Source organism: Pogona vitticeps, chromosome 2, assembly GCF_051106095.1.
Source record: "Pogona vitticeps strain Pit_001003342236 chromosome 2, PviZW2.1, whole genome shotgun sequence".
NCBI classification, from domain to species: Eukaryota; Metazoa; Chordata; class Lepidosauria; order Squamata; family Agamidae; genus Pogona; species Pogona vitticeps.
The window spans coordinates 188938628-188964046 of NC_135784.1; the positions used below are offsets into that span (position 1 = coordinate 188938628).

General features: G+C 40.2%; 1 protein-coding gene across 8 annotated transcripts in view; it reads right to left on the minus strand.

Moving 5' to 3' along the window:
• GSK3B (glycogen synthase kinase 3 beta) overlaps window positions 1-25419 on the minus strand; it is a 140850-nt gene that overhangs the window by 42848 nt on the left and 72583 nt on the right. For all 8 annotated transcript variants that reach the window (XM_072991696.2, XM_072991700.2, XM_078386731.1 and 5 more), the window contains exons 6-8: window positions 20154-20260; window positions 18385-18482; window positions 8698-8793 (exon numbers count right to left, since the gene is read on the minus strand). In XM_072991696.2, the coding sequence (XP_072847797.1) occupies window positions 8698-8793; window positions 18385-18482; window positions 20154-20260 (301 nt within the window). The remainder of the gene's footprint in view (window positions 1-8697; window positions 8794-18384; window positions 18483-20153; window positions 20261-25419) is intronic.

The following is a 25419-nucleotide window of genomic DNA, read 5'->3' on the forward strand; positions in this document are numbered from 1 at the left end:
AACTCTGCATACACCTGTCACCTGCAAAATGTTCAGTAACCAAAATTATCAAAGGCTGATTCAACTCATCAATGAGGTACAATTACAATATCTGGAGACTTTTAGGTTGGAAAATGCAAGTGAGATATAAAAGGGCATATAATGATGCATCAAACATAGGAAGTGGATAGGGAGTTTTCTTTCCTCTCTCATCTTGAACTGGGGCTAGCCAATGAAGCTGAACATTGGGAGATTCATGACAGGTAACTGGTAATACTGTCACACAGCATGATATTTAACCATAAATTCACTACCACAAGATGTAGGACAACTTTAAAACAGTATTAAATGGAATAAAGTAGCTTGAGTGTTTTTTTTTTAAAAAAACAACCCACAATGGCTTACTACCACTACAAAGAAAATATGCTTCGTTATACTAGCTTCTTGGAAAAAACAAGAGAAGAGGTCTCTTGCTCTAATATACTACCCGTGAAAATCCCATAGCCACTTGTCCTGCAAGCAGGCAAAATCATTCCTCTTTAGGCATACTTTTTCTTAGTAACTGATTACTGTATTTTTAAAAACTGAGGTTCTTTAAAACAGATCGTGGTGTTTTTCTTCTTTTTAAAAAATGCATTTTAGAACAGTTTTAACCTATTTTTATTGACTAGTTTTTAATTTGATATACGTTTAATTCTTTTAAAATACTTTAACAATTTACTGGTTTTGAGTTGTTGATATTGTTTGTTTGTTTTACTGTAAGCCCCTCTTGACAAGAAAGGCAAAGTATAAAGGCAGGTTACTTACCTGTAACTGTAATTCTTTGAATGAATTCACATGCTGCATTTATTCTGCACTTGCACAACAATCCTCAAAAATGTCTATACCAGTTATTCCCAGCCTTGGGTACCCCAGGTGATCTAGAGCTTTGCGATATCAAGAAAGTCTACCTTCTCTCCCAACGAAGCATACGCTACAGCTGCCCTCCCTCAGGTCGCCACCATCTGCCACTAAAGATGTGTGCATGATGGACAAAGGGGAGATGGGGGGAGATGTTAATTCAGATGGCCACTTGCAGAACTGAAATTACAGGTTAGTAATCTGTCCTCCTTTGTTGCGGTTTCTGTGAATCACATGCTTGGTAACTAACTAGCTCACTCACTGGAATGAAAGTAGTCATGCCAGGTGAGATCGAACAGTGCTCTATCAAAGGAGACATCCAATTTGGCCCAGCTTGTAGCGCTTCACAAACATGAGAGACTGCAACTGTGTGGCCGCTCTACAGATGTTAGGCAGGTGAACACCTCTCAGGAACGTCATGGAGGCAACTAGTGCTCTAGCAGAATACCCACAAATAGATTCAGGTAGCAGCTAACTGGTACTCAACATAATAGCACCCACTATCCCTTTCAGTAACTATTGTGCAAAGATAGGCTGACCCTGCCTGGTATCTTGGTAGCACATAACAAGCCTGACTGTTTGCTGAAAAGGTTTAGCCCAGGAAACATAAAATGCTAGGGTTTGTCACATGTCCAAAGAATGCAAGGCCTTGCAAGCTTGGAGAATGTAAGGCCTGAAAGGTCCAATGAGCGTGACAGGAATAAAATAGACAGATGCAACTCCACTGCAGTTTGGAGATCCTTAAGACTGATAGTCATCATCCCCAATGCTGTCTTGGCATCGAGACATCCCAGTGTCAAGGTGAGCCTCTTGGTATCAACCCTTTCTCAAGCAGAAGGGGACTTCTGGGCCATGCTCTTATGATTGACCTGTTGGTATCAACTGGGAGTGGTCATGGATGATGGGGTGATCTGGCAGCTAGCCGGCATTGATCCCACTGAAGTTGACTCCCACCAGGTCGGGCTTGAGAAGCAGCCAATTCTGAGCACATCTTGATTGACTGCCACATATGTGGGATGCACCATTGATAAATGGCCACAAAAAGATGGGGGATATATAAAATATGGAGGGGCCGAGGATACCACCTTCTTGCCATATATCTCCATTGAAGGGTCTCTGGATAAACCTCTTGGTCATTGAAGCAACTTTCCATCACCGCTCCTGGTGTAGGGAGACCACAAACTCATTGTGGACTTGCACAATACAGGCACAATGAGTGTCCAACTGAGAAAAGAATTTTGTTAGGGCAAGCCTTGCAGAACTTGAATGACCCATGGGTGCCATAAATGAGCAACTGCAAATATTTGGCTACCAACAAAACTAACCAACAAATTATACTAATTTCTTTTTTAAAAAAACAAGGAAAACAGAGATGGGAAAATTTACAAACAAGGAAAAAGAAGGTCCAGTAGCTCCCTCAATGTTGTCTCGCTGGTGGAAAAGAGGGAATTGAGGGAAGGTAGCTGTGGAGAAGTGAGGGTGGAGTTTCCTGGTATCACAAGGCTCTAGAAGGTTCTGGGGACCACTGTGCAAGCGCAGAATAAAGTCAAAGTGTGATTCACACAGACAAGGATGAAGAACTATTTTAAACAAACAAACCATACTTAGCTTCTGTAAAGAAAGTATGCTGGAACAGATCGGCCTTTAGACATAATCTAATAGAATATTTATGTCTGAAGATGACTGCTAAAGAAAGTCCATGAACACGAAAGTCTGGCTTGTGTTCTTGCTGGCACCATCACATTAATATCTTAACATTAACACAGGTACATTTGGTGAGCTTTCATCTAGAAATAGTCTTACTGATGCTTGGTTCTGTAAGACAGGCCTATCAATCACTATCTTTCCATGCCCAGGCCCCTGCTGATTCTGATGGCACACTAAACTTTGAGAAAATAGGTCCAGAATGTCTGGGAGCATCCAGAGCACTTCTGTCCACGTGGACATCAAATTAGAAAGTCATACACTCTTAAAATCAAGTTGGGGAAACAGAAACTCTTGAAATTCCAATTATCTTCAGCAGGGGCGCTACAGTGGACAAGAGCAGAGGCAATACATGCAAAAAGCCTTAGGGATTGTTCTTGCAGTAGAATTCTGAACCCAAGGATAAACTTAAAATATAATCTGTTTGACCTTCCTAGTTCAGACACACCAGTTGAGTTCAGATTTTAAAAAAAAATCATTCCAATTCAAGCAAGGCATACATTTTCCACGTTTCTCTCTGCTTCCAGTGACACTCTCTTTGGATTAATATTTTACATTTTTAGCACCACAGTACTCTACTTGAAGAATGTTATGTCTTGTGGGTTAAAAGACAAAAACTCCAGCCAGTTTATGTCATCCTTGCCCTCACACTCAAACTAGTGCCCAGCAGTTCCTGAAGGCTCCTATAAACATGTGCCTATGAGTTCCAGAATCTTTGCAAAAAAGCTTCCTGGGATGATTTAAACAACAATTATTTAATTTACTGCAAGACTCAATTTGGGAGGTTGGCTTTTTCCAACTTGTTGCTGAAAAAACAAAGGAGTACAAAAGGATTTGGAACTGAAACTGCGACAATTCTATTGCTGTGGCCATTGCCTCCTGGCAACGTTTAAGCTGCATTACTATTACTGTAGACTATCTAATTCTTCTGGTAGCAAGGAGAATCATTTTGTGTCCTCTCCCAGATGAGGGTTGAGGGAGAAAGAAACATACCTAAGAGGACTCACAGCAAATGTTCCCTATAGTGCATGAATACAATAAATGGCATTATACTATGAATATACCATTATCTTACATATTGGCTGAAACTTTATTTCTTAGCATCGTTCAGTCACAAACAGAGTAGGCCCACTGAGTCAATGGAATGTATGAAGGAGCTGACTCATGAAATCCACATTGATGTAATGGGCCTATTCTAATTTCAACTGCCTATGCAAAACAACAACATTTCAGCCATGGGGGGCAGGGAAGATTGACCAAGCCTCCACCCCCACATACAGTCATGTGAAAAAGAAAATAGAGAGTGTTTAAATTTTATGGTTTTAGGCATCAGGACATAATATAAATCATCTGGTCCTTAGAAGGTCTGAAAATTAGATACATACAGCCTCAGATAAACAACATGACGTATTACACTGTGTCATGATGTATTTTACAAAAAATAAAGCCAAAACGGAGAAACCATGTGTGAAAAACTAAGTACAGTGGTGCCTCACTTAGTGATCGCTCTGTTGAGCGATGAAATCGCTTAGCAATGGGGTTTTGGCCATCGCCAGAGCGATCGCTTAGCAATGGCCCCTATGGGGAAAAATCGCTTTGCAATGTTCGCAGGGAAGTGATCACTACAAAGCCCCCATTTTTGGCCAGCTGATCGGTGGCTCCAAAATGGCCGCCAGAAAAAAAAGGCCACCCGCTGTGTTGCCTCGCTTTAGAGGCACAAAAAATGGCTGCCGCAATGGAGGATCTTTGCATAAGGTTAGTTTTAAAGCCCATAGGAACGCATTAAACAAGTTTTAATGCATTTCTATGGGCTTTTAAAAATCGCTTAGCGATTAAATCGCTTAGCAACGTTTTTTCCGGAACGGATTAACATCGCTAAGCGAGGCACCACTGTACATCCTTACTGCTTTCATAGGAATTAAGAGGCTAAGCAGCAGCCAGGTGCTACTAACCAAATACCCTTGAGTAATTGCTCATCAACAAGTAGGCCCACCTCTATAAAAGCTGAAGTTTTAGCAGTTTGCTGGTCTGGAACATTCAGGTGTGTGTCAATACAATGCTAAGGAGGAAACATATCAGCAATGATCATAGAGAAGCAATTGTTGTTCCCCATCAATCTGGGAATAGTTATAAGGCCACTTCCAAACAATGTAAAGTTCATCATTCTACAGTGAGAAAGATTATTCACATGTGGAAAATTCATGACAGTTGCCAATCTTCCCAGCAGTGGACATCCAAGCAAATTCACCCAAGGTTAGACTGTGCACTGCTCAGAGAAACTGCAGAAAACCCAAGAATTACATCTCAGGCTCTACAGGCCTCAGTTAGCATGTTAAATGTTGAAGTTCATGACAATACCAGGAGAAAAAAGGAGGAAAAAAACCTTCTCTCTAAAAAGAACATGGCAGCATGGCTTCTGTTTGCAAAGTTGCATCTGGACAAATCACAAGGCTTCTGGAACAATGTTCTCTGGATAGACTAGAACAAAGTTGAATTTTTTTGGCAAAAACCAAACACAGCATATCAATACAAACACCTCACACCAACTGTCAAGCACAGTGGTGGAGGGGTGATAATTTGGACTTGTTTTGCAGCCACAGGATCTGGGCACCTTGCAGTCATTAAGTCATCCATGAACTCCTGTGTATACCAAAGTATTCTAGGGTGAAATGTGGGGCCATCTGTCCAACAGCTAATGCTTGGCCAAAATGGAGTCATGCAACAGGACAATGATCCCAAGCGCACCAGCAAATGTACAACAGAATGGCTGTTGCAATGGCCTAGTCAAAGTCCAGATCTCAACCTGATTGAAATGCTGTGGTGAAACTTTCAGGAAACTGTATATAAACAAACGCCCACTAACCTAAATGAACTGAAGCAATGTTGCAAAGAAGAGAGGGCAAAAATCCCTTTACATTGATGTGAGAAACTGATAATGTTATACAGAAAACGATTACTTCAAGTTATTGCTGCTAAAGATGGTTCTACAAACTACTGAATCATAAGGTGTACTTAATTTTTCACACACGGCTCCCCTCTTTTGGCTTTATTTTTGTAAAATAAAGACACAGTGTAATATGTCATGTGTTGCTGTTCATCTGAGGTAGTATTTATCTAATAATTTTCAGACCTGCTAAGGACCAGATTATTTTTATGATGTCCTGATATATAAATCCATAGAATTCAAAGAGGGTATACTTTCTTTTTCACATGACTGTATGTGAAGGTAAGACTCTGAACAATTTAGTGTTTCGAAGATAAAATTGACAGGGGCCTGCTAGGTGTTTTCTTCACTTTCACCAGTAGGCAGGCCATAGCATTCTATACCTGGGCCTTCAAAATAATTTTCTAAGATTTTCTCATGTAAATGTATTGGATGATTGTCCCTTATTTATTATTATTAAAGAAGGCAGGGTGTGACCAGTTCATCAGCCAAAAGTGATAAAAAGCAATTGCAAGCAGTTTCACTTAGTCTTAAAAATTATTTCATTGTAAATGTGGACCTATCAAAACAGGAAATTCCACACACTCCTTAATGATTGAATCTTCCAGTTACCATCATTTCCTTCATGTTTGAAATGCATGCCTGTCTCCTTCGCTAACCACGCATACGTAACATTGGGGACACAACAGAGTTTTATGGAAATCACATGGATTAAATAACATAGGGTAGCAGTAACTGTGCAATATTATTCTCAGCCTTATTAAGACAGCTAGTAATACAGCTACAGTAGTACCTCGGTTTAGGAATTTAATGCGTTCTATGGGATGTTACGTAATGCAAAAAAATTGTAAACCATAAAGTGGTTTGCCATAGGAACACAGGCAGCACTATAAACTTCCAAGCACAATGCATCCTGAGGAAACTTAATGTTGCAGGAAAAAAATGTAAGCTGAGGCATTATTTTCACTCAATCCTTCCTGTAAGAGCCCAGCAGCCACAGAAATCAGAGTTTCTTTTATCTTTTAGATCTGATACTATAAACCTGAGTTTGGAGAAGTTTTTGAATTATAAGTTTTTGAATTATAAGTCCTTCCCCCTTGCTTATAGTTATTTAGGTCTCCTGAACCTAAAGATAATTTTGTTGCACGGCTTCTTGACAAACTTCAGCAGCACCCTTTCTGCTAATGCTATTGATTGTGGACTACCGGCTGACCAGCCTTAGGCTCCACATTGGTCGGGATCAACACAATAAGTCCTTCCGTTAACCTCCCAAACTTTCTTTTTTGGTAAATTGGCTGTGTGAGAACTGCCTGTTCAAGGACTACAATGGTAGTACTAAGGCCTATCTGCACTCTCAGTGACAGTGGAAACAGAAACAATGAGTGTGAGCAATCAGACATGACAAATGACTGCTGCTACTTCCATCTAGCACAGCCTACTGCAGATTCCTTTCACATCATGATGTAGACCTGATGCAGTGACTCCCAAGTGTCCATTACAGCTGAAGGAATACAACTCTAGAGCAGCACTACTCTATGTACCTTTTGCAAAGAAAAAGTGGCTCTAATTGCCAAATGCCCTCGAACAGCGTAACTGAAGGAATGCACACTCCATGTGTGTCATCCCATCCCACTTAGGGCCACTGGGAAAGCTCAAAGATACATTTGAAGAACATGCTAAGAGGAAAAAGACATTCTCCCTATCCATCAGCAACACAGGGAGAACTGTAAATCATAGAATCTATGAAAAGAGGTTGTATCTCTCCTTTCCCATCAGAAGACTGCGTTATTTGACTGAGCTTAAGGGGAAGCAAATTATTCTTGCTCAAACTCCTGAGCATGGGGGCCTGGGGGGTGTTTGCATTGTATTGTATCACTGCAAAATGCTGTAAAAGCTGTTCTTAGAATCATCTGAATCAAAAATAACATACAAGTTTTGAGTATAAACAAATAAGGTGAGATGGATGCTACCGTAATAGTGCCTATATTGCATGGAACATGAGAAAAATTATATACAGTTCTTTTGCCTTGGGTACCTCACCAAATAACCCAAAACCTTATATTAAGAGATTTCTCTCAGTTCAGTCCCATTTACACTTACAAATTCTACTGTTTCCTGTTAAGAGAAACAAATTAGCTTCAAAATACTTCAGGGACTGCCTTGCTTTTTTCAGAGGAGGATATACAGGCTCGGTGGGTCTCCCTCACTGAGGCCCACTGCAGACAGCTCACCATCATCCCCAAAAGGCAGATGGGAGTGGTTAAACTCCACTTCCAAATTTGTGAAAGCGTAACAAGGTATGGTAGTGGGGGTGCATTTTGTTTTAAAGGAGATCTACGTTTCTGGACTTTTCTTATGTCTCCAATTAATTTTTAGTGGAATAAAATTGTGTACAAAAATCAGGTGGCGGGAATCACATGTTGCCCATTCTGATACAGACTTTCAAAGAACTTACACAAAACATGAACTATGTGGATAGTCACTTATTTCATTTCTTTGCTATGGGACAAAACATTCCTAATTACCATTAAACAACTGGGACCTGCAACAAAATGTGCAAAATGTTCCTTGTTCAAGCTTCCAGCCCACCACCTGCTCCTTAACTTAAGACAGAGTGTTTAACTAATCCCATCTAAGGATTTCCAACTTGCCCATTCTCAAGAGATGCTCAATATTTTGGAATTACTGATCATGTTGCCACATTCTCCTTCCTCCAAAATAATTTTTGTTTTCTTCTAAGCAGACCAATATCTCCCTTCTCAGTTGCTGTGCTTTAGGCAATAATCCAAGTACCCTTGGTATTTGGGGAAGTGATTCAGGAAAGAAATAATTTCTGTACGAGAAGAAGACACATTCACCTCCACAGACATACATGTACTGATTTCTCCTCTCATATCCCATCTGCAGTTCATTGTGTCCACTGTAAACTGGCTCCATTTGGGTGAACCCCTGGGACGGATTAGCACCGGACAGAGAGGGTTGTAGATCTGAGGGCAAGCAGGCACTCCACTCTCCATGAAGTATCTTCTAGTTGCAGTGATAAAACTATTATCAAGAGAATGGATAAATAACCCACTAACAGTATGTAAGGTCACTGAGTCATTAACGTGTAGTCCTTGGTACTGAAGATATCCCTCCACCATATCCATCATTATTTCAAACACACTCACCTTAGTCCATGGATGTGCCTTAATCTGAGGAAATTTAAATTCAGTGTAGTTTGGATTCATTTCTCTAATTTGCTCTCTTGTAGGGGTTCCAAGGACCTAGAAACCAGGAAGACATATTATTAACATCTTGCTATACAACTGGCATTATACCCATGATCTTCAACATAAAACATACTTACTGCTCAAGAAATATAGATGCATAACTAAGAATAGGTCTTTCATGTCTAAATGAAAGCCTATGTATGATTCATGTTCTTGTGGTGGGTACCAAAAGAGAACCTATAAATGTGAATTTCTTCATGTTTATTAAAGACTGGCACAGAAAGGTTTCTGATACTTTTGTGGCCCTTTTTGTCTAATCAGCTCATAAATTTTTCATCCAATAACATCACAAGGATTGTCAGCAGTCAATCAACCTGTACAGGGGTAGTGGGAGGAATGGCAATTCTGAATTTGTAAAAGGTCCTAGACTGCTCTTTGCTTCAGGATTGTTGTGGGCTTAGTTTTTTGTCCTCTCCATGCTCAATTCCTGTTGTGCTCTCTCTCATCTTGGATCCTTTCATTTTTTGCCCTTTTTCTTGATATCTCTCTCTCTCTCTGTGTGTGTGTGTGTGTGTGTGTGTGTCTGTCTGTCTGTCTGTCTGTCTGTCTGTCTGTCTGTGGATGGGTTCTACCTTTTTCTTTGGTTTATTTCTGCTGAAGGCCAGCAGTCTGCCTGTAGCAGTGTGTCTCCTTCACATTATTTTCCCCGTCCTGATTTCTTCTCTGAAGAAAAGAGTAGACATCAAATGATACAGAACAGAAAAATCTCAATATATTCCAGTAATCTTGGCTGGTTGGGGCTTTGATTGTTTGGGAGAAGGGGCTGTATGAGGGTTTTTTTTCTATTTTCTTTTCTGTCTATGGGGTGGCATTTACCCTTTTGGATTGATTTTTTTAAAAAAGAGAGGTTACCTACCTGTAACCATGATTCTTCTAATGGTCCTCTATGAATCCACACAATTGGGTTGTTCTGCGCCTGCACACAACCTCTCGGAAGTTTCTAGAGCTTAAAGATAATTGATTAGTGGGACGTTCCCCCATGGATTGTATGCTCCGCCCACCCAAAGTTCCCTCAGTTCCTGAAAGTGTCTGCCGCTGTCAAAGATCTACTTAAAAAGACAACATGACGGACAGAGGGGAGGATGGGTGGGATGTGTGGATTCACAGAGGACCACCAGAAGAACCATGGTTATGGGTAGGTAACCTCTCTCTCTTCTTCATGGTCTCTGTGAATGCACACAATTGGGTGACTGGCAAGCTGACTTACTGAATAGTGGACGTCACGGTAGAAGAGAAGTCAAAACACCTCTGCCAAAAGCAGCATCATTTTTTGCTCTCACACAGGTCGATGGATTAGACCATGTAGCTGCACGGCAGATGTGAGGAAGCTGAACTCCATGGTGAAGCGCAGTAGAGGTGGACAGCACTCTAGTAGAGTGGACCTTCAAATGTTCAGGCGGCGTTTTCCCTGTTAATTCATATGCGAGTGAGATAGTCTGAATAATCCATGGAGAGATAGTATGAAGTGAAGCTGCAGCACCTTTATGACGGCCATGGAAACATAGAAAAAGTCATGGTGATTTTCTAAATGATTTAGTCCTATCAATGTAGAAGGCCAAAGCGCGTTTTATATCAAGCATGTGGAGCATGCGCTCAAGTGGTGTAGAAGAAGGGAATAGAGTAGGTAATATCAGCGGTTGATTAAGATGAAAATCAGAGACAACTTTAGGTAAAATGATACATCAAGATAAAGGGTGACTCTGGGTGAAACTGGAGGAAAGGTGGGTCAGATCTGAGGGCAGGAAGATCACTATCATGTTTAGTAGATGTTATTGCTATGAGGAATGATTTCTTCAGAGAAAGTAATTTAAAATTGCCGGTAGCCATTGGTTCAAAGGGCGGTCAAGTAAGAGCACTGAGGACAACTTGCAAGGACACTGTGGAAGAGGACGTTGACATGTTGGGCAAATATTGTGGAGTCCCTTGAGGAATTTTTTCAAAGTTGGGTGGGAAAAAAGCTTAGCAGAATCGGAATGAAGCAGCTGGTGTGCCACAATAGCAGAGATATAAACCTTCAGGGTAGAATGAGACAGTCTGAGATGAAAGAGATGAAGGACAAAGGTAAGTACAGTCTTCAAAGAAACAGAGGTTGCAGGTAAGTTGTGGGAGTTGGCAAAAGATAGGAAAACCTTCCATTTATTCCAATATAGGAGTTGGGTTGAAGGTATTCAAGCTCAATCAAGTGTGTCTCTTATGGCGGCAGTATTCTCCACGCTTTCAGGTTCAGAGACTCTATGTCTGGATGGTAAACTTTCCCATTGTCCTGGGTGAGAAGATTGGGTACCGAGGGGAGACAGAAGACGTCTGTTAACACAGACCTCAGGTGGGTGAACCATGGCTATCGTGGCCACCACAGGGCAAGAAGTATGGCATTTGAGCGAAATTGACGAAGCTGAAGGATGGTCCGTTGAATGAGTGGTATCGGAGGGAAGAGGTACAAGAATTTGTTGGTCCAATCTATCATAAAGGCATCTCCAAGTGAGTTCATGCTGGTACCGGCACAGAAGCAATATCGGTGACACTTGGCATTGGTCTCGGAGGTGAAGGCATCGATGGAAGGGACACCCCACCGGTGGCAGAGGAGATTGAAAACTTTGTTGTCCAATGACCACTCGTGTGTTTGTGTGCTGAGGTGACTGAGATGGTCTGCAAGCAAACTGTCATCAGTGGAGACGTGTACTGCTACTGGGAAAATGTGGTGTAGGTAACACCACTCCTAGAGCTTGACATCCAGGTATAGTAATGAGAGGGAGTGTATGCCTCCCTGTTTGTTCACCTAATAAAGGGCTGTTTTATTGTCTGTAGCTAGCTGTACAGCTTGCCCTGCAATGATTGGTAAAAAGGCGCGAAAGGCCTTGATGACTGCTAAATGTTCGAGGCGGTTTATGTGTAATAACTGTTCTTGTCTTGTCCACAGACCATGGATTCTGTGATGTCGACAATGTGCCCCCCAGCCCAACGGGCTGGCATTGGTGGTGACTTGTATTGTGAGCTGAAGTGGTAGAAAAGGTCTTCCAATGAGTAGATGTGGAAGAAATGTCCACCAGGTGAGCTGATGGGCAAGCTTGTAAGTTACTGTGAGATGTTTGGATGGGAGGTCTGTCATGGGATGGAAAAGTGACAGATACCATGACTAGAGGGACCTCATTTTCAGCCGAGCATATTGGATATTTTTATTTATTTATTATTAGATTTTTATCCTACACCTTCTAGACAAAGTCTACTCAGGCCAGCTTACATAAAATCATTCATAAAACAAATATACATATACAGTTAAAACAACAATTTAAATTAACAAGATTAACATTGGTTAAGATGGAAAGAAATAAAGAAAACTAAATAAAAAGAAAAATCAAGTACAGTGGTGCCCCGTATAGCGAGGTTAATCCGTTCCGGATTAACCTTCGCTATACGAAATCTTCGCTAAGCGGGAAGTAAAAAGCCACTGGAACGCATTAAACTTCATTTAATGCGTTCCAAATTGGCCCTAAACTTCCCACTTAGAGAAGTTTCCTGGCCCCGGGCAGCCATTTTCGCGCCCTCCCCTCGCTTGCCGAGGGTGCGAAAACGCCACGGGGGGCCATTTCGGGTCGTTTTGAAGCCGCAAAACAGCTGTTTTGCGGCTTCAAAACGGACCCGAAATGGCCCCGTGCGGCGTTTTCGCGCCCTTGGCAAGCGAGGCGAGGGCGCGAAAACACAGCGCGGGGCCATTTCGGGTCCTCCGGCGCCCATTTTGGAGCCGCCGATCAGCTGATCGGCGGCTCCAAAATGGGCGCCGGACACCCAATCGTCGCAAAGCGAGGTGCGGCGATTGGGTGCTCCGTATAGCGATCCCGAAAAAGGGGATCGCTATACGGATTCGTCGTTGTACGGTGCGCTCGCTAAGCGAGGCACCACTGTATTGATAGGAGGGAAGGCCTGCTTAAAGAGCCAGGTCTTTAATTGGCTCTTTAAACACCCAGCGAGGGTGCCAGGTGAAACTCCGGTGGCAAACTGTTCCAAAATCGAGGGGCCACTGCCAAGAAGCCCCGATTTCTTGTTCTTTCTTTTCAGACCTCTCTCGGCGTTAGGCCCCTCAACTGTCTTTCCTGGCTATGATAAGTGACTCGAGTAGATCTAGGTGGGAGAAGGCGTTCTGCTAAGTATCGAGGTCTTAGTGCTTGGTTGTGGAAGCCATGAGCCCCGAGAAAGTATTGGGTTTGATATGCTGATACCGAGGCTAGAGATCGAAAAGGTTTTATTGCTCTTATTAGTTTGATGATCCTCTCCTGAGGAAGAAAGGCTCTGGCTTGTAGGGAATCGAAGTATGCTCCGATATAAGTGGTGGTCTGTGACGGTTCGAGATGGGATATGGCAAAATTCACCTTGAGTCCAAGGTCTCAAAGAGTATCAAGAGTGAATTGGGTGGCTGTGACAGCTTCGTGATAGGAATTGGCAACTATCAGCCAGTCGTCAATATAAGGAAATATGGTGATACTGAAAACGGAGATAGGCGATGACTGGTGTCACACATTTGGTGAAGGTCCTCAGTGCCGTAGAGAGACCGAATGGGAGGGAACAGAATTGGTATGAGATGTTGTTGAATCAGAATCGGAGGAATTTGTGGTGATGCGGATGGATAGAGATGTGAAAGTACGCATCTTGAAGGTCGATGACAACAAACCAATCCCCCTGTGAAAGGAGAGGGATAATAGTGCCGAGCATCAGCATTCTGAAGTGTTTAGGTTGAATGAACCTATTGATATTTCGAAAGTCAAGAATAGGGCAGAGTCATTTCAATACTGTACAATATCTTGAATAAAATCCTTCATGGAGGGCAGAAGGAGGGACTATGTATATAGCTTGTTTTTGGAGGAGAAGGGAAATTTCTTGTCGAAGAGCCAATGAATACGGAGTGGTCCTAATGGTGCCAGAAGGTGGAGTACGTTTAAATTCAATAAAATAACCGTTTTGGATAATAGAAAGAACCCACTGGTCATTAGTAATTCAACGCCAGGAGTTGAGGAAAGGATGTAGTCTAGTTTGAAAAGAAGATGGAAAAGGTCTATGAATATTGCTTACCCCTTTTTTTGTGGGCATCGAAAGGGTTGTCAATGTGTCTGTTGTTGTTGAGGACGGAAGGTAGGTGTTGAGGATGTTGCTGGGCCGGAGTATGATCGACCAGAGACTGGTGGCTTGTACATTCGGTATGGATGTTGGTAGGACTGAAAGGGCTGTTGGAAGAATGGTTGTCTGCAAAATTGAGGGTGCTGATAACAGTAAGGCTGCTGTTGGGTGGAATATGAATGTGCAGTTTTTTGGAGTTTATATGAAGATTATCCATCCCTTCATCAGTTTTTGCATTGAAGAGACTAGCTCCATCAAATGGAAGGTCTTAAATTTGTGATCTGGCATTGTCAGAGATACCCGCCTATCTCAGCCAAGCATGGTATAGCCTTATACGTGGAATCTGCAGTATGACATAAAGACAGTCTCTGTTGCTTAGCTAGGGTTGTGGCCTTGGCATGGATATTTAGGGCTTCAGTTTTGGAAGCGTCAGGCATGGCTTGAAGAATGGGTAGAATCTTATTCCATAATTGTCTGTGGTATGCACCCACTGCGGCCTGGTAATTGGCAACCCTCATAAGAAAGGACGTACGAGAGTACAGGCGTCTCCCTAAGATGTCACGTTTTCTGCCTTCTCCATTAGTAGGGGCTACCGATGTTTTGTTCCATGCTCTTGATTGATTAGCTTCTACTATGATTGGTGCGGGATGTTTAAAGAGAAAAGCTGTATCGGGACCATGGGTTTTATAATGATTCTCGATGCGTCTCAAAATTTGTAATGGTAAAGGGGGCTTATCCCATGATTCTTTAACCAACTGGGCTAAAAGGAACTGAGGGGACTTTGGGAGGGTGGAGCATGCGCTCTACGGGGGATAATCAAATATCTTTAAGCTATAGAATAAGATAATAAAGATAAAAATCAATTATCTTTAAGCTATAGAAACTTCTGAGAGGTCCTGCACAGGCGCAGAACAACCCAATTGTGTGCATTCACAGAGACCACGAAGAAGAACTGTTATTTGTTTATCATACTGTGTATTTATTCCACTGCAGGTGTGTATTTTGTAGGGTTTTTAGGAGACCACTTTGTTTGCGTCTGGGGGGGAACACGTAGACAAGGTGGGTGGGCTTAGTGCACCACTGGGTTGTGGGCGCAGCTGTTGCTCATGATTACACAAAGCCTGGGACATCTCTTTTTTCTTGGAGTAGACTGATTCTCTGTTGCCTTGCCTTTTTTTTGGTGCAGTTCTTTACTGCTTTTTGCAGTACCGAAAAACAGGAATGGGAAATCTGAAGGAGGCCTTTTCTCTCATGTAGAAAGAAAGGACTAGTACAGATAACAAAAAATATACAAAACCACAAGAGACATCCTTCAAAACAACCCCAAATGAAAAAAATAGAAAATTTCACTGTTCACATTCCTAATCCAGACTTCAAATTTAGAAAGCTATGCATCTAGATTTTCATGTACCAATTGAAATACAGTGGTGCCTTGCTAGACAGTTAGCCCGCATGACAGTTTTTTCGCGAGACATTGACTTTTTGCGATCGCTATAGCGATTCGCAAAACAGTGATTCCTATGGGGGAATTTCGCTAGACAATGTTTGGTTCCTGCTTTGCAAACTGATTTTCGCTAGATGACTATTTGCTTTTTGCTAGACAATGATTTCGCGATTTCAGTGAAACAGATTATCATCGTCTAGCGAGGCACCACTGTATCTGGATTTTTTTGAGAAAGCGCAAATTCTTCAGCCATGGGATAGAAACTGACCAGTAATGTAAAGACACAACCAAAAAGAAACACACACACCCAGAAAAACAAAAAACCCGGATGGTCAAATTTGCAACTGCATCACTGTTTACATTCAATACTGTGCTCTAGAGAAACAAAAACATACTAAATTAAAAGCAGGTTGAAATACACACTATAATTAACATTATATAGGTCACTTAAAAGATGCCTAACTTATCTAAATTACATTGTGTACTAAATTACTTAAGTGCTGCTCTGGAAAGATCTAATTTTATTGCCACATAGTACATTCCTCAAGCATTCCTCTTTTTCCATTTCAGGGGGTGACTCTTATGTGTAAACCAACTATATGGAAAAATACTGTCCTCTAAGGAGAATGAAGGTCCTGTTTGTGACATCTGTGATGACTGATTCACAGATGAAACATCATTCACAGAGCAAGCACCAACATCTGATGCTATACTGTCACTGTGGAATGAATATCCTGATGTGAACCTGTCACCTGTTTCTTCAGTTCTCCCTTCCAGGCACAGAATCATAGCTGGCCCTGGCCCTTTGATATTTCTCGAAATTACATGGCTCCATTATTTTCCGGGGCTTATCCTTTATCTTAAAGGTTGGTCAAAGTGTACTTTCTGGATCCAACCCAAGTTGTTGAATCTGTATAATGTTAAGATCTTCAGAAGATCTTCAGAACAGGCCCTCTGGAGGCTATCCATGCAACATACCCTCCACCTTTCTCTCACATGACTCTGCCCCTGAAAATGTGGGCTCCCTCATGACTGGAACCAAACAGGCTGAAAATGATCGCTCTGAGTAGTAGGAGGAAAGCTGAATGGAGGGAGGTGGAGTCATGTGTGTGTGCACACAGCTGTGCACCTTAGAGGAAACCTTGTATCCATGCGTTGATAGGAATGGGGGAAGAGAACTTTCTCTAGTTTTTTTCCCAGATAATACAATGGGCCTGAGATTTGTAACCATTTTCACCTCTCAGTGCTTCCCTTTTAAAAACGTTCATTGAGCATTACACTGATTTTAATAGGATCAATATCAGAGTTAGGGTTTTAATTGTACTTGCAAGTGGTCTTGAATGCTATTTCTCAGGAGAAAGGCCATAAATGAAATGAATAAGAATGCTTGCTGGAAACATCTATAAACTCCATGTTGGAAGGCATGTGAGAGATCCCACTCTCTTCCAAAGCTTAAAAGGAAGCTACAAGTAATGAACAATGAATGTCAGGCTACCTAAAATTTTGCTATTTACAATTACTTTTAGGGTCAGATTAATAAAATAATTGATAGCTGCATAAGTAATCATATTCCGCAGGCTATCTGGCTGGCAAAGCCAAAGGTTTAGTGAGCTTCTGTTAAGTGGAAAATCTGATCAAAACAGTAATCCACTAACTGTGCAAAAACTACTGTTGGTAAGCAGAGGGTGTGTTTTCTTCATCAGATCATCGCTTGTGCAGTGTGATGCTGTATTACTATGCAGCTAACACTTTGAACTTATTGGATGTCTCCCACTGTTCGTAGGATGATGTTAACTACCGTTATGTACTCATTGTTTTCAGCTTTGTTATTGTCTTTCATTGTTGTAAGCTGCTGTGGGTCCTTTTCAAGGGCAAAAGTGGAGTAAAATATTTTAATAATACTAATAATACTAATAATACTAATACTAATACTAATGATGATGATGATGATGATGATGATGATGATGATGATGATGATGATGATGATAATAATAATAATAATAATAATAATAATAATAATAATAATAATAATAATAATAATAATAATAATAATAATAATAATAATAATGTGCCAAGAAAATTGAGTGCTATTCTAAATGGGGGGCATTAGATGGGGGAATCTAGAGCGATGCAGGTCATAATGGAATGCTACAGGTGTTCTGGTCTAGACAACAACTCCCATCATCCACTGTCTATAAAGTATAGTTGGCAACCTGGACCGTTTAATGGATAGGCCAAATCAAAATGATTATGAAAAAAATTTAGTCTGTAGTTCTGCCATCCCTTCAAACAACTGACATGTATTTTAAAAATGCCTTTTACAATGAGAGCATTATGTTACTTTCTTACTCTTCAATCCTCACTTTCAACAATAGGCAAGGTTTATGTACACAGAACTGCATTTGCCCACATTCACCTCTCCCTCTCTTCCCCCTCTCCTTTCTCTTTTTTATGCTGAAAACTCCAAAGGAGGAGGAGCAGGCAGCTCTCTATTTAATTTATGAAACTAATTAAATATGGTGACAGGTTCACATCATGAAGGTAGACATTCAGATAATGTTAAACCATTAAGACTTCTTTAAAAAAAACACTTTGAATGTGGACTAGAAATAGTCTGGTAACCAGTGCTGCTAATAAAGATTCAGAACTACATGTACACATTTACTGGCCTTCTACAACATCCAGGGTCAGACAGCTTCTCAACTGACTGAAACATCTTCTCCAAATACAGTTTCAATGATTTCTCCCTCAACCACAACAGAAAGAAGCCTTGACTCCAACCATTCATAACTATTAATACAGACACAGTGCTGGGAAGGTAAGTTTCATCTCCTTTGGAAAATCAAAAACAGTATATCCCCAGTCCTTTTGACCACCTCCCAAGACAATTGAACATTACAAAAGAAATCTCAGTATCATAGTTATATTTATTTATGAGGTAGAATCTAGATAAAAGTCAAACAAAAATATCATTACAATAATTATTACTGCTGTCATGCTTTATAATGATGACCAAATAATTAAAAATGCCATACCTTGATTATTTCCACCAACTGATCTACACCACTGTCACCCGGGAAAATTGGTTGTCCTAGTAATAATTCTGCCAATACACAACCTGCTGACCAAACATCTGGGAGAGAAGAAAAGTTCGTATTAAGTGAGTATGTTGAAGATTATATAGAATCACACATATTTATTTTCACTACACAGAAAAGTGGGGAACATTTTCTCTCATTTTCTCTCTTAAGAAGCAATGGTGGCCTGAGATTTGAACAGAGGAGTCATTTTGCCACACCAGGTTCAGGTGCCCCTCACTGCTTTGACCACGGGCATCCTTGCATATGAGGAAAGTTCATACACCACCTTAAGAGAAACAGTAACATAGACTTAACACCAATAATCAGTCCACACAAAAACTGGAACTTGCATGAAAATATCTCACGTTCAAAGTAACACAGCAAAAGTATATACAAAAATAATACTTTGCAGTAATAATAGTAGTACTGTTAATGACCACAGTGATTCTATTATGTGTGTTTGCTGTCTGTATGTGTATTCATGGTATGGGTCTGCTCTTGTTTATGTGGAGTCTTATCTTTTCCTTTTTCCTACTTGTTCCAAATAAATTCTCCACATCTTTATTTTCACAGTTTTAATAAGTTTTTCATATCAGTCAATCAGGTCTATATGCTTGCAGACTACACTCACAACTCAAACAGCAGTTTCATCAAGAGGCTATTTTCACATACTAGCAACGTATTTAAATAACGCCATGGTCAGGGTCTTATGTTATTTTCAACAAAAACACAGTACAGTACTCAAGATGAGCCTTAACAATTGCCACACAGAAGAGAACTAGTACTTCACATGATCTGGAGACTATACTTCTGTTAATGTAGCTTTAAATGGCATTTAACATTTTTTGCAGCCACATCACACTCTTGGCTTATTCTGCTTGTGATCTACAACAATTCCATGATCCTTCTCACCTGCAATATTGCTGAGCCAAGTATTCTTCATTCTGTAACTATGTTTGTTTTTTTCCCTAGGTGTAGAACTTTACATTTATCTCTGTGAAATTTTGCATATACCTCTGTTAAATGTCATACTCTTGTTTTCAGCCCATTGCTCAATCCTATCAAGATATTTTTGAATTCTGTTGCTGTCTTTCAGAGCATTAGCTATTTCGCCCAATTTTGTGTCATCCACAAATTCGATAAGCATTCCTTGCATCTCCTCAGCAAAGTTATTTAATAAAAATGTTGAAGAGCATTAGGCCCAAGACTGAGACTTGTGGCAGCTCATTTGTTACCTCCTCCCAGTTTGAGAACGAGCTACTGTTAAGCACTCTCAGAGTATGATTCTCTAATCAACTGTGGATCTACCCAACAGTTGATCTATCCAGCCCACACCTAGATAGCTTGATTATCAGAATATCATGAAGCACCTTGTCAAAGGTTTTGCTAAAGTCAAGATTTATTATGTCTACAGCATTCTCACCAACTACCAGGGAGATTACCATCTAATCAGGTAAGATCTGTCTGGCAGGGTTTGTTCTTGACAAATCTGTGTTGGTTTCAGTTATCAATGCATTGTTTTCAAGGTGCTCAAAGAATGACCACTTTGTAACTTGCTCCAGAATTTTTCTTGGGATTGATGTCAGGCTGACTGGTCTGTCATTCTAAATGACTGAAATAAGTATGCTCTTTTTAAAGAAGTATTTCAAATAAGTCAGCTTTTTTCTCTAACACAGAATTTTGATCACATCGGACACAGTCTTTAGAAAGGAACAAATATATACCTATACTGGAGGTATAATCCGTGGCGCCAAAGATCAACTCTGGTGCCCTATAGTACCGAGAGCAGATGTAAGAGACATTAGGCTCTCCACGAACCAGCTGTTTTGCACTGGATGGGGAAACAAGAAAGAATGGAAGAGGTTAAAAAATTAACTGTAATGCACTTGTAGATATATACATTTGTTTAAAGTGATTTTAAAAGTTTCATTTGCACCATCAAGTCACAATATTTACAATGGCCTGGATAGGGTTTTCAAGGTATGTGAGATATGTAAAGAGTGATTTTGTCAGTGCTACCTCCCAGGGAGTTTCCATAGCTGAGTTGGGATTTAAACCCATGTCTCTTGAGTCTTAATCTGTCAGTGTACCACACTGGCTATCCTAACATCCATTTCCTACTAAATTATATATTCTCACTTCCCAGAACACGGGAAAGCACACAGCTGTTTAGGAACACAAGCAAATAATGTTATTTTCCAAAGTGAAGGGCACACCAAGTGCTTGATCCAACCATTAAAAAACAATTCACATTTTAAAATTAGTATACATAAATGAGTATATTTTACTGCTGAGGTTGAACGCCCGATACACTTTTTTAAAGGGAATAAAATGTATCCATATGAATGGAAGTATCAACATGAATGTAAGAAAAGGAAGAAAATTTGTTCAACCACTGCCCAAATATAAAATGTATGTTATTAATTAGGTTTGGATAAACCTACCAATTCTTAAAATATGAAACACTACGAGACAAAATATTGTTGCCTAGCTATGCTAGCAGAAGGAAATAACATAACTTGCAGCAGCAAACTTGCCGCCAATTAATGAGTCCCTGCTTGGATTCCTGATTGTTTGCCGTATTATCTAGTTGGTACCCGATAAAGAATCCAAACAAGGACTTATTAAATACTGTAGTGGCAATTTGCTGCTAAAAGTTACATCATTTTTCTTCCACTGGCATAATTAAGAATAGGATTTTAGCTGTTATCAATCCAATTTTAAAGAACTATTACACTGGAATGATTACAAATGATATACTGTAAACAGAAACAAAACACGTCCAAACAGGAATACTGCTGCTCTAATAGGGGATTAGATGACACCAGTGGATCTTCATTTCCCTTAATTTATGTTCCACAAATCATCCCTAGACTCTCTAAGACAGAAACAAAAAGTGAACTTTTACCAAGAAGGCCATACAGTGGTGCCTTGCTTTACGATTGCCCCGCATTACGACAAAACCACATTACGATGATCTTTTTGTGATTGCAAAACGATGGTCTGAATGGGTTTTTTCGCTTTGCAATGATTGGTTCCTTGCTTCGGGAACCGATTCTTCACAACACGACGATTTTCCTCCAGGTGATCGGCGGTTTCAAAATGGCCGGCGGGTAAATAAAATGGCTCCCTGTTGTTTTCTGGGACGGATTCCTCGCTGCACAGGCACCGAAAATGGCCGCCCTATGGAGGATCTTCGCTGGACGGTGAGTTTCCAGCCCATTGGAACGCATTAAACGGGTTTTAATGCATTTCAATGGGCTTTTTATTTCCGCATTACGATGTTTTTATTCTACAGCGATTTCGCTGGAACGGATTAATGTTGTAATGCCAGACTCCACTGTATTTACAGATATTCTGTTTTACAAGTAGTTCTGTCACCATTATTTTGGTCCTGAGATACTTGTAAGGTTATGGAGGATATAAAATTTAAAAATTTCTAAATGTTGGCAATGTGCTAGAGAAACCAATGATTTATAGTATAGTAACTAGAATCTTTTAGCACTTAAATGCTATCTAATCAAAATACTTCAGTAAATTTATGAGATTACTGGCTATCATTTATTTTGAGTGTAACTGAGCTTGAAAATTTATGTGAACATCTATTCACATCAGAGTACATGTCTAGTCAGATCATATAAATCAATGTATTATTAGCAGCCAGAATGTCAATTGCCACCATACAGAAGACCAAAAATTAACTTTTTGAATTAAAATAGCCTATAAAACACAGGATGTAATTAAATGAGACTGTTTGGCAACACAGACAAAAGAGATTAAAAAGAGATATTGAGTCTTTTGCATGACATGTTATATTTCATATTGTTTGGCATACCGTATCAGCTGTTTGATTTCATTAGTTATGGGCAGCCTATCAGTCTCAATTTTTGGAAAGTTTGCCTTACTCTTCAATTATATGCCATCTTTTACTGATGAACAGTTTTGGAGAGCATAAAATTTCCCCTTATTTATATACAGTAACCTTTACAGTGGATATAAAAAGTTCAGTTTTTATTTTTACTTCCCTCCACCTAAAAAATTTCAGTTTGTTGTTCAACTGAGTTGTACAGTTCATAGGTCTCGTTAAAGGTGGAAAAAGTTCTCAAATGATTTATCTTTGTCTCGTTTTTTTTACATCACAGACACTTTACATTTTAACAGGGGTGTGTAAACTCTTTATATCCACTGTAATTTTAGTTGTAACTCAAAGGTACCCCCAAGTCAAATCTTTGTTTCTATGCATGGGTCACACTTTTTCTATATGCAAGAAAAACTTGTCAGAGCTTTTTAAAAAACCAAACTAACAAACTAAATGAAGCAGCAGAAGAGATGAATTATGGCAAAAATAGATAAGAAGGAATCAAAGTCAATATAGTATTCTTGATCAATTATGTGCATGGTGATTTAGAAAGGAGCATTATGTTTGACTTGGGCACACAGAGCTTGAGAGGACAGATGTGCATAAAAAAACCACACAAAACAAAATACAGTACCAAAAAAGGAGAAACAGCAAGAGATGGGACTTGGGTGGTGAATGAGGATAGTGTTAATAGCAACAGCAGTAGTAGAAGAGATGTATGTCCAATGGTCATGAGTACAGATGGTACTGACAGCCATGGCAATGGATGATACTGTCCAACAAAAAGAGCAATGAACAAAGAGCAGATTTCCCTGTCAGAAAAAAATAACTTACATATTCACAACAGGATGAGAAAAACCTGTTTAAAATAACAGGATATAAAGGCATATACATAATAATGTTAAAATTCAGATGATAAAATAGTGACAACTAATTTTCAATTTAAATTGAATACAAAAGTGCTCTGGATAGAACTAGACCACACTAAGAGCAGACTTCCAGACGTACATTAGACATTTGACATGACTAACTAAAAGTCATACCAATTTTCACAAATCTGCGCCAAGTATGACCAAATCCTGATCCAACCTACTATGTTCTTCCATATGCTGGGGGGCTGGGGAGAAGTGTTACTTGGCTTTTTGGTGTTACAACTGTCACTAAGGCCATGATGGGCAACAGATACTGTGCAATGTTGATACTGATCAAATAGCTAACTGAAAAAAATATGACACCAGAATCTAAGCTCAGTCAACACATAAGTACATTTTGCCTTGACTGGAGTCCAAGTGCAGTCCAATACATTGGTAATCCCTAGAAAAAATAGAGGCAATATTTTCCTCAAGAATAATTCTCCATAGGTAATGACTGTGAAGAGTGGAGCTTATATATATATTCCTTGTGTGTGAGGAAAGGCAATGATGGAGCCAAACATTTTCTTAAATATGAATGGGGCTGTTGCCAGGCTAAAGGACAAAACATCGAACTGGTAGAGATGACAACCAAGTGAAAAACACTGATACTGATGACAGAAAGTAAGCATCCTTTAGGTCTATAAACACAAACTGGTTGCTTTTCTGAAGAAGCAAGAGGACTGGTGAGAAGTAATCATGTGGAACTTCTTTGAACAAATGAATTTATTGACATTTTAAAGGCCCTATACTGGCCACAAGTTGCACTCTCAAGGAAGCCATTGGATTGTATTTTTGTTCAGTACAGTCACAAAACTATTAACAACAACAACAATTTCTTCTCAAAGAATTGCACATAGATGAGTCTAACAGATGCTCTTTACAAAAGGAATGGTTATTGAATTCTATGGCACAGCCTTCCCAAATGACAGTGAAATCCCATTGACTTATGGTAAGTGTGCCAGGCTGAGAACTGGCATTAAAGACAGCAGTGGATAGGAGGAAAAGTTTTAAAACTGCAAATGAGGAGAAAAGTCAAAGGCAATGTTTTCAAGAATGGGAGCCTTTCCTGGAGAAAGCAGAAGGCTGCTATTTAGGCTGCCTAAACTGATCCTCTTGATACAATAATTGGGAAGAAGAGTAAGACTGAATACAAAATCTAAGTTTTAGTAAACAGACAGTGACTTCTTTAAGGCAGACCTTGTTGTTCACCAAGCCTGAGACTGGGCAGCAATGTCCATTTCTTTAGCAGTGGTTCTTTGCCAAAAATGTTCCACTGTAGGATCCATTTCTGAATTAAAGAATCCATTCCTATCTATTCTTCTCCCTCCTTACAGTTCAGTTTATAACTGAGTTTAGTTTCAGGTGCTTGGAAAAACAAGCATCCTCTTGAAGCTGGTAAATGCTCCCAACAGGATGAGATGCCAATTGCATCAAACAAGCCTTGGTCCAAGACTGCAGAATCAGACTTCAAGAGCTAGATAAAAGTTGAGAAGTTTGTCATGGTCTGATGAAGATGGCAAAAAACTTTCCCTACCACCTCAAATGAATGACACGAAGCATCAACAACTATACCAAGTGTAGAGGATCGAAGCAGCAGTCCTGGATTGTGGGAAAATTTAGAGGCCATGTCCAAAGCCAGAGATGAAGCAAGCTAATAGTTTATTACACAGGTGAAGTAATAAACAAAAACAATGGCACCGAAGAAGCAGTGGAGACACATTGAGAAGCTTCTCAGAAATGTCATGCTTAAGACTTCCTTTTATTTACCACTTACATGTTCATTAAAACTGTGTGACACCTGGAGGACAAGGCTATCAATAGTTTGTTGTTGTTGTATAGTTGTCAAGTCGTGTCCGATTCTTTGTGACCCCATGGACCAGAGCACACCAGGCCCTCCTGTCTTCCACTGCCTACCAGAGCTGGGTCAAATTCATATTGGTAGCTTCGATGATACTGTCTAGTTATCTCATCCTCTGTCATCTTCTCCTCTTGCCCTCACACTTTCCCAACATCAGGGTCTTTTCCAGGGAGTCTTCTCTTCTCATGAGATGGCCAAAGTATTGGAGCCTCAGCTTCAGGATCTGTCCTTCCAGTGAGCACTCAGGGTTGATTTCCATCAGAATTGATAGGTTTGTTCTCTCTGCAGTCCAGGGGACTCTCAAGAGTCTCCTCCAGCACCAGAGTTCAAAAGCATCAATTCTTCAGCGGTCAGCCTTC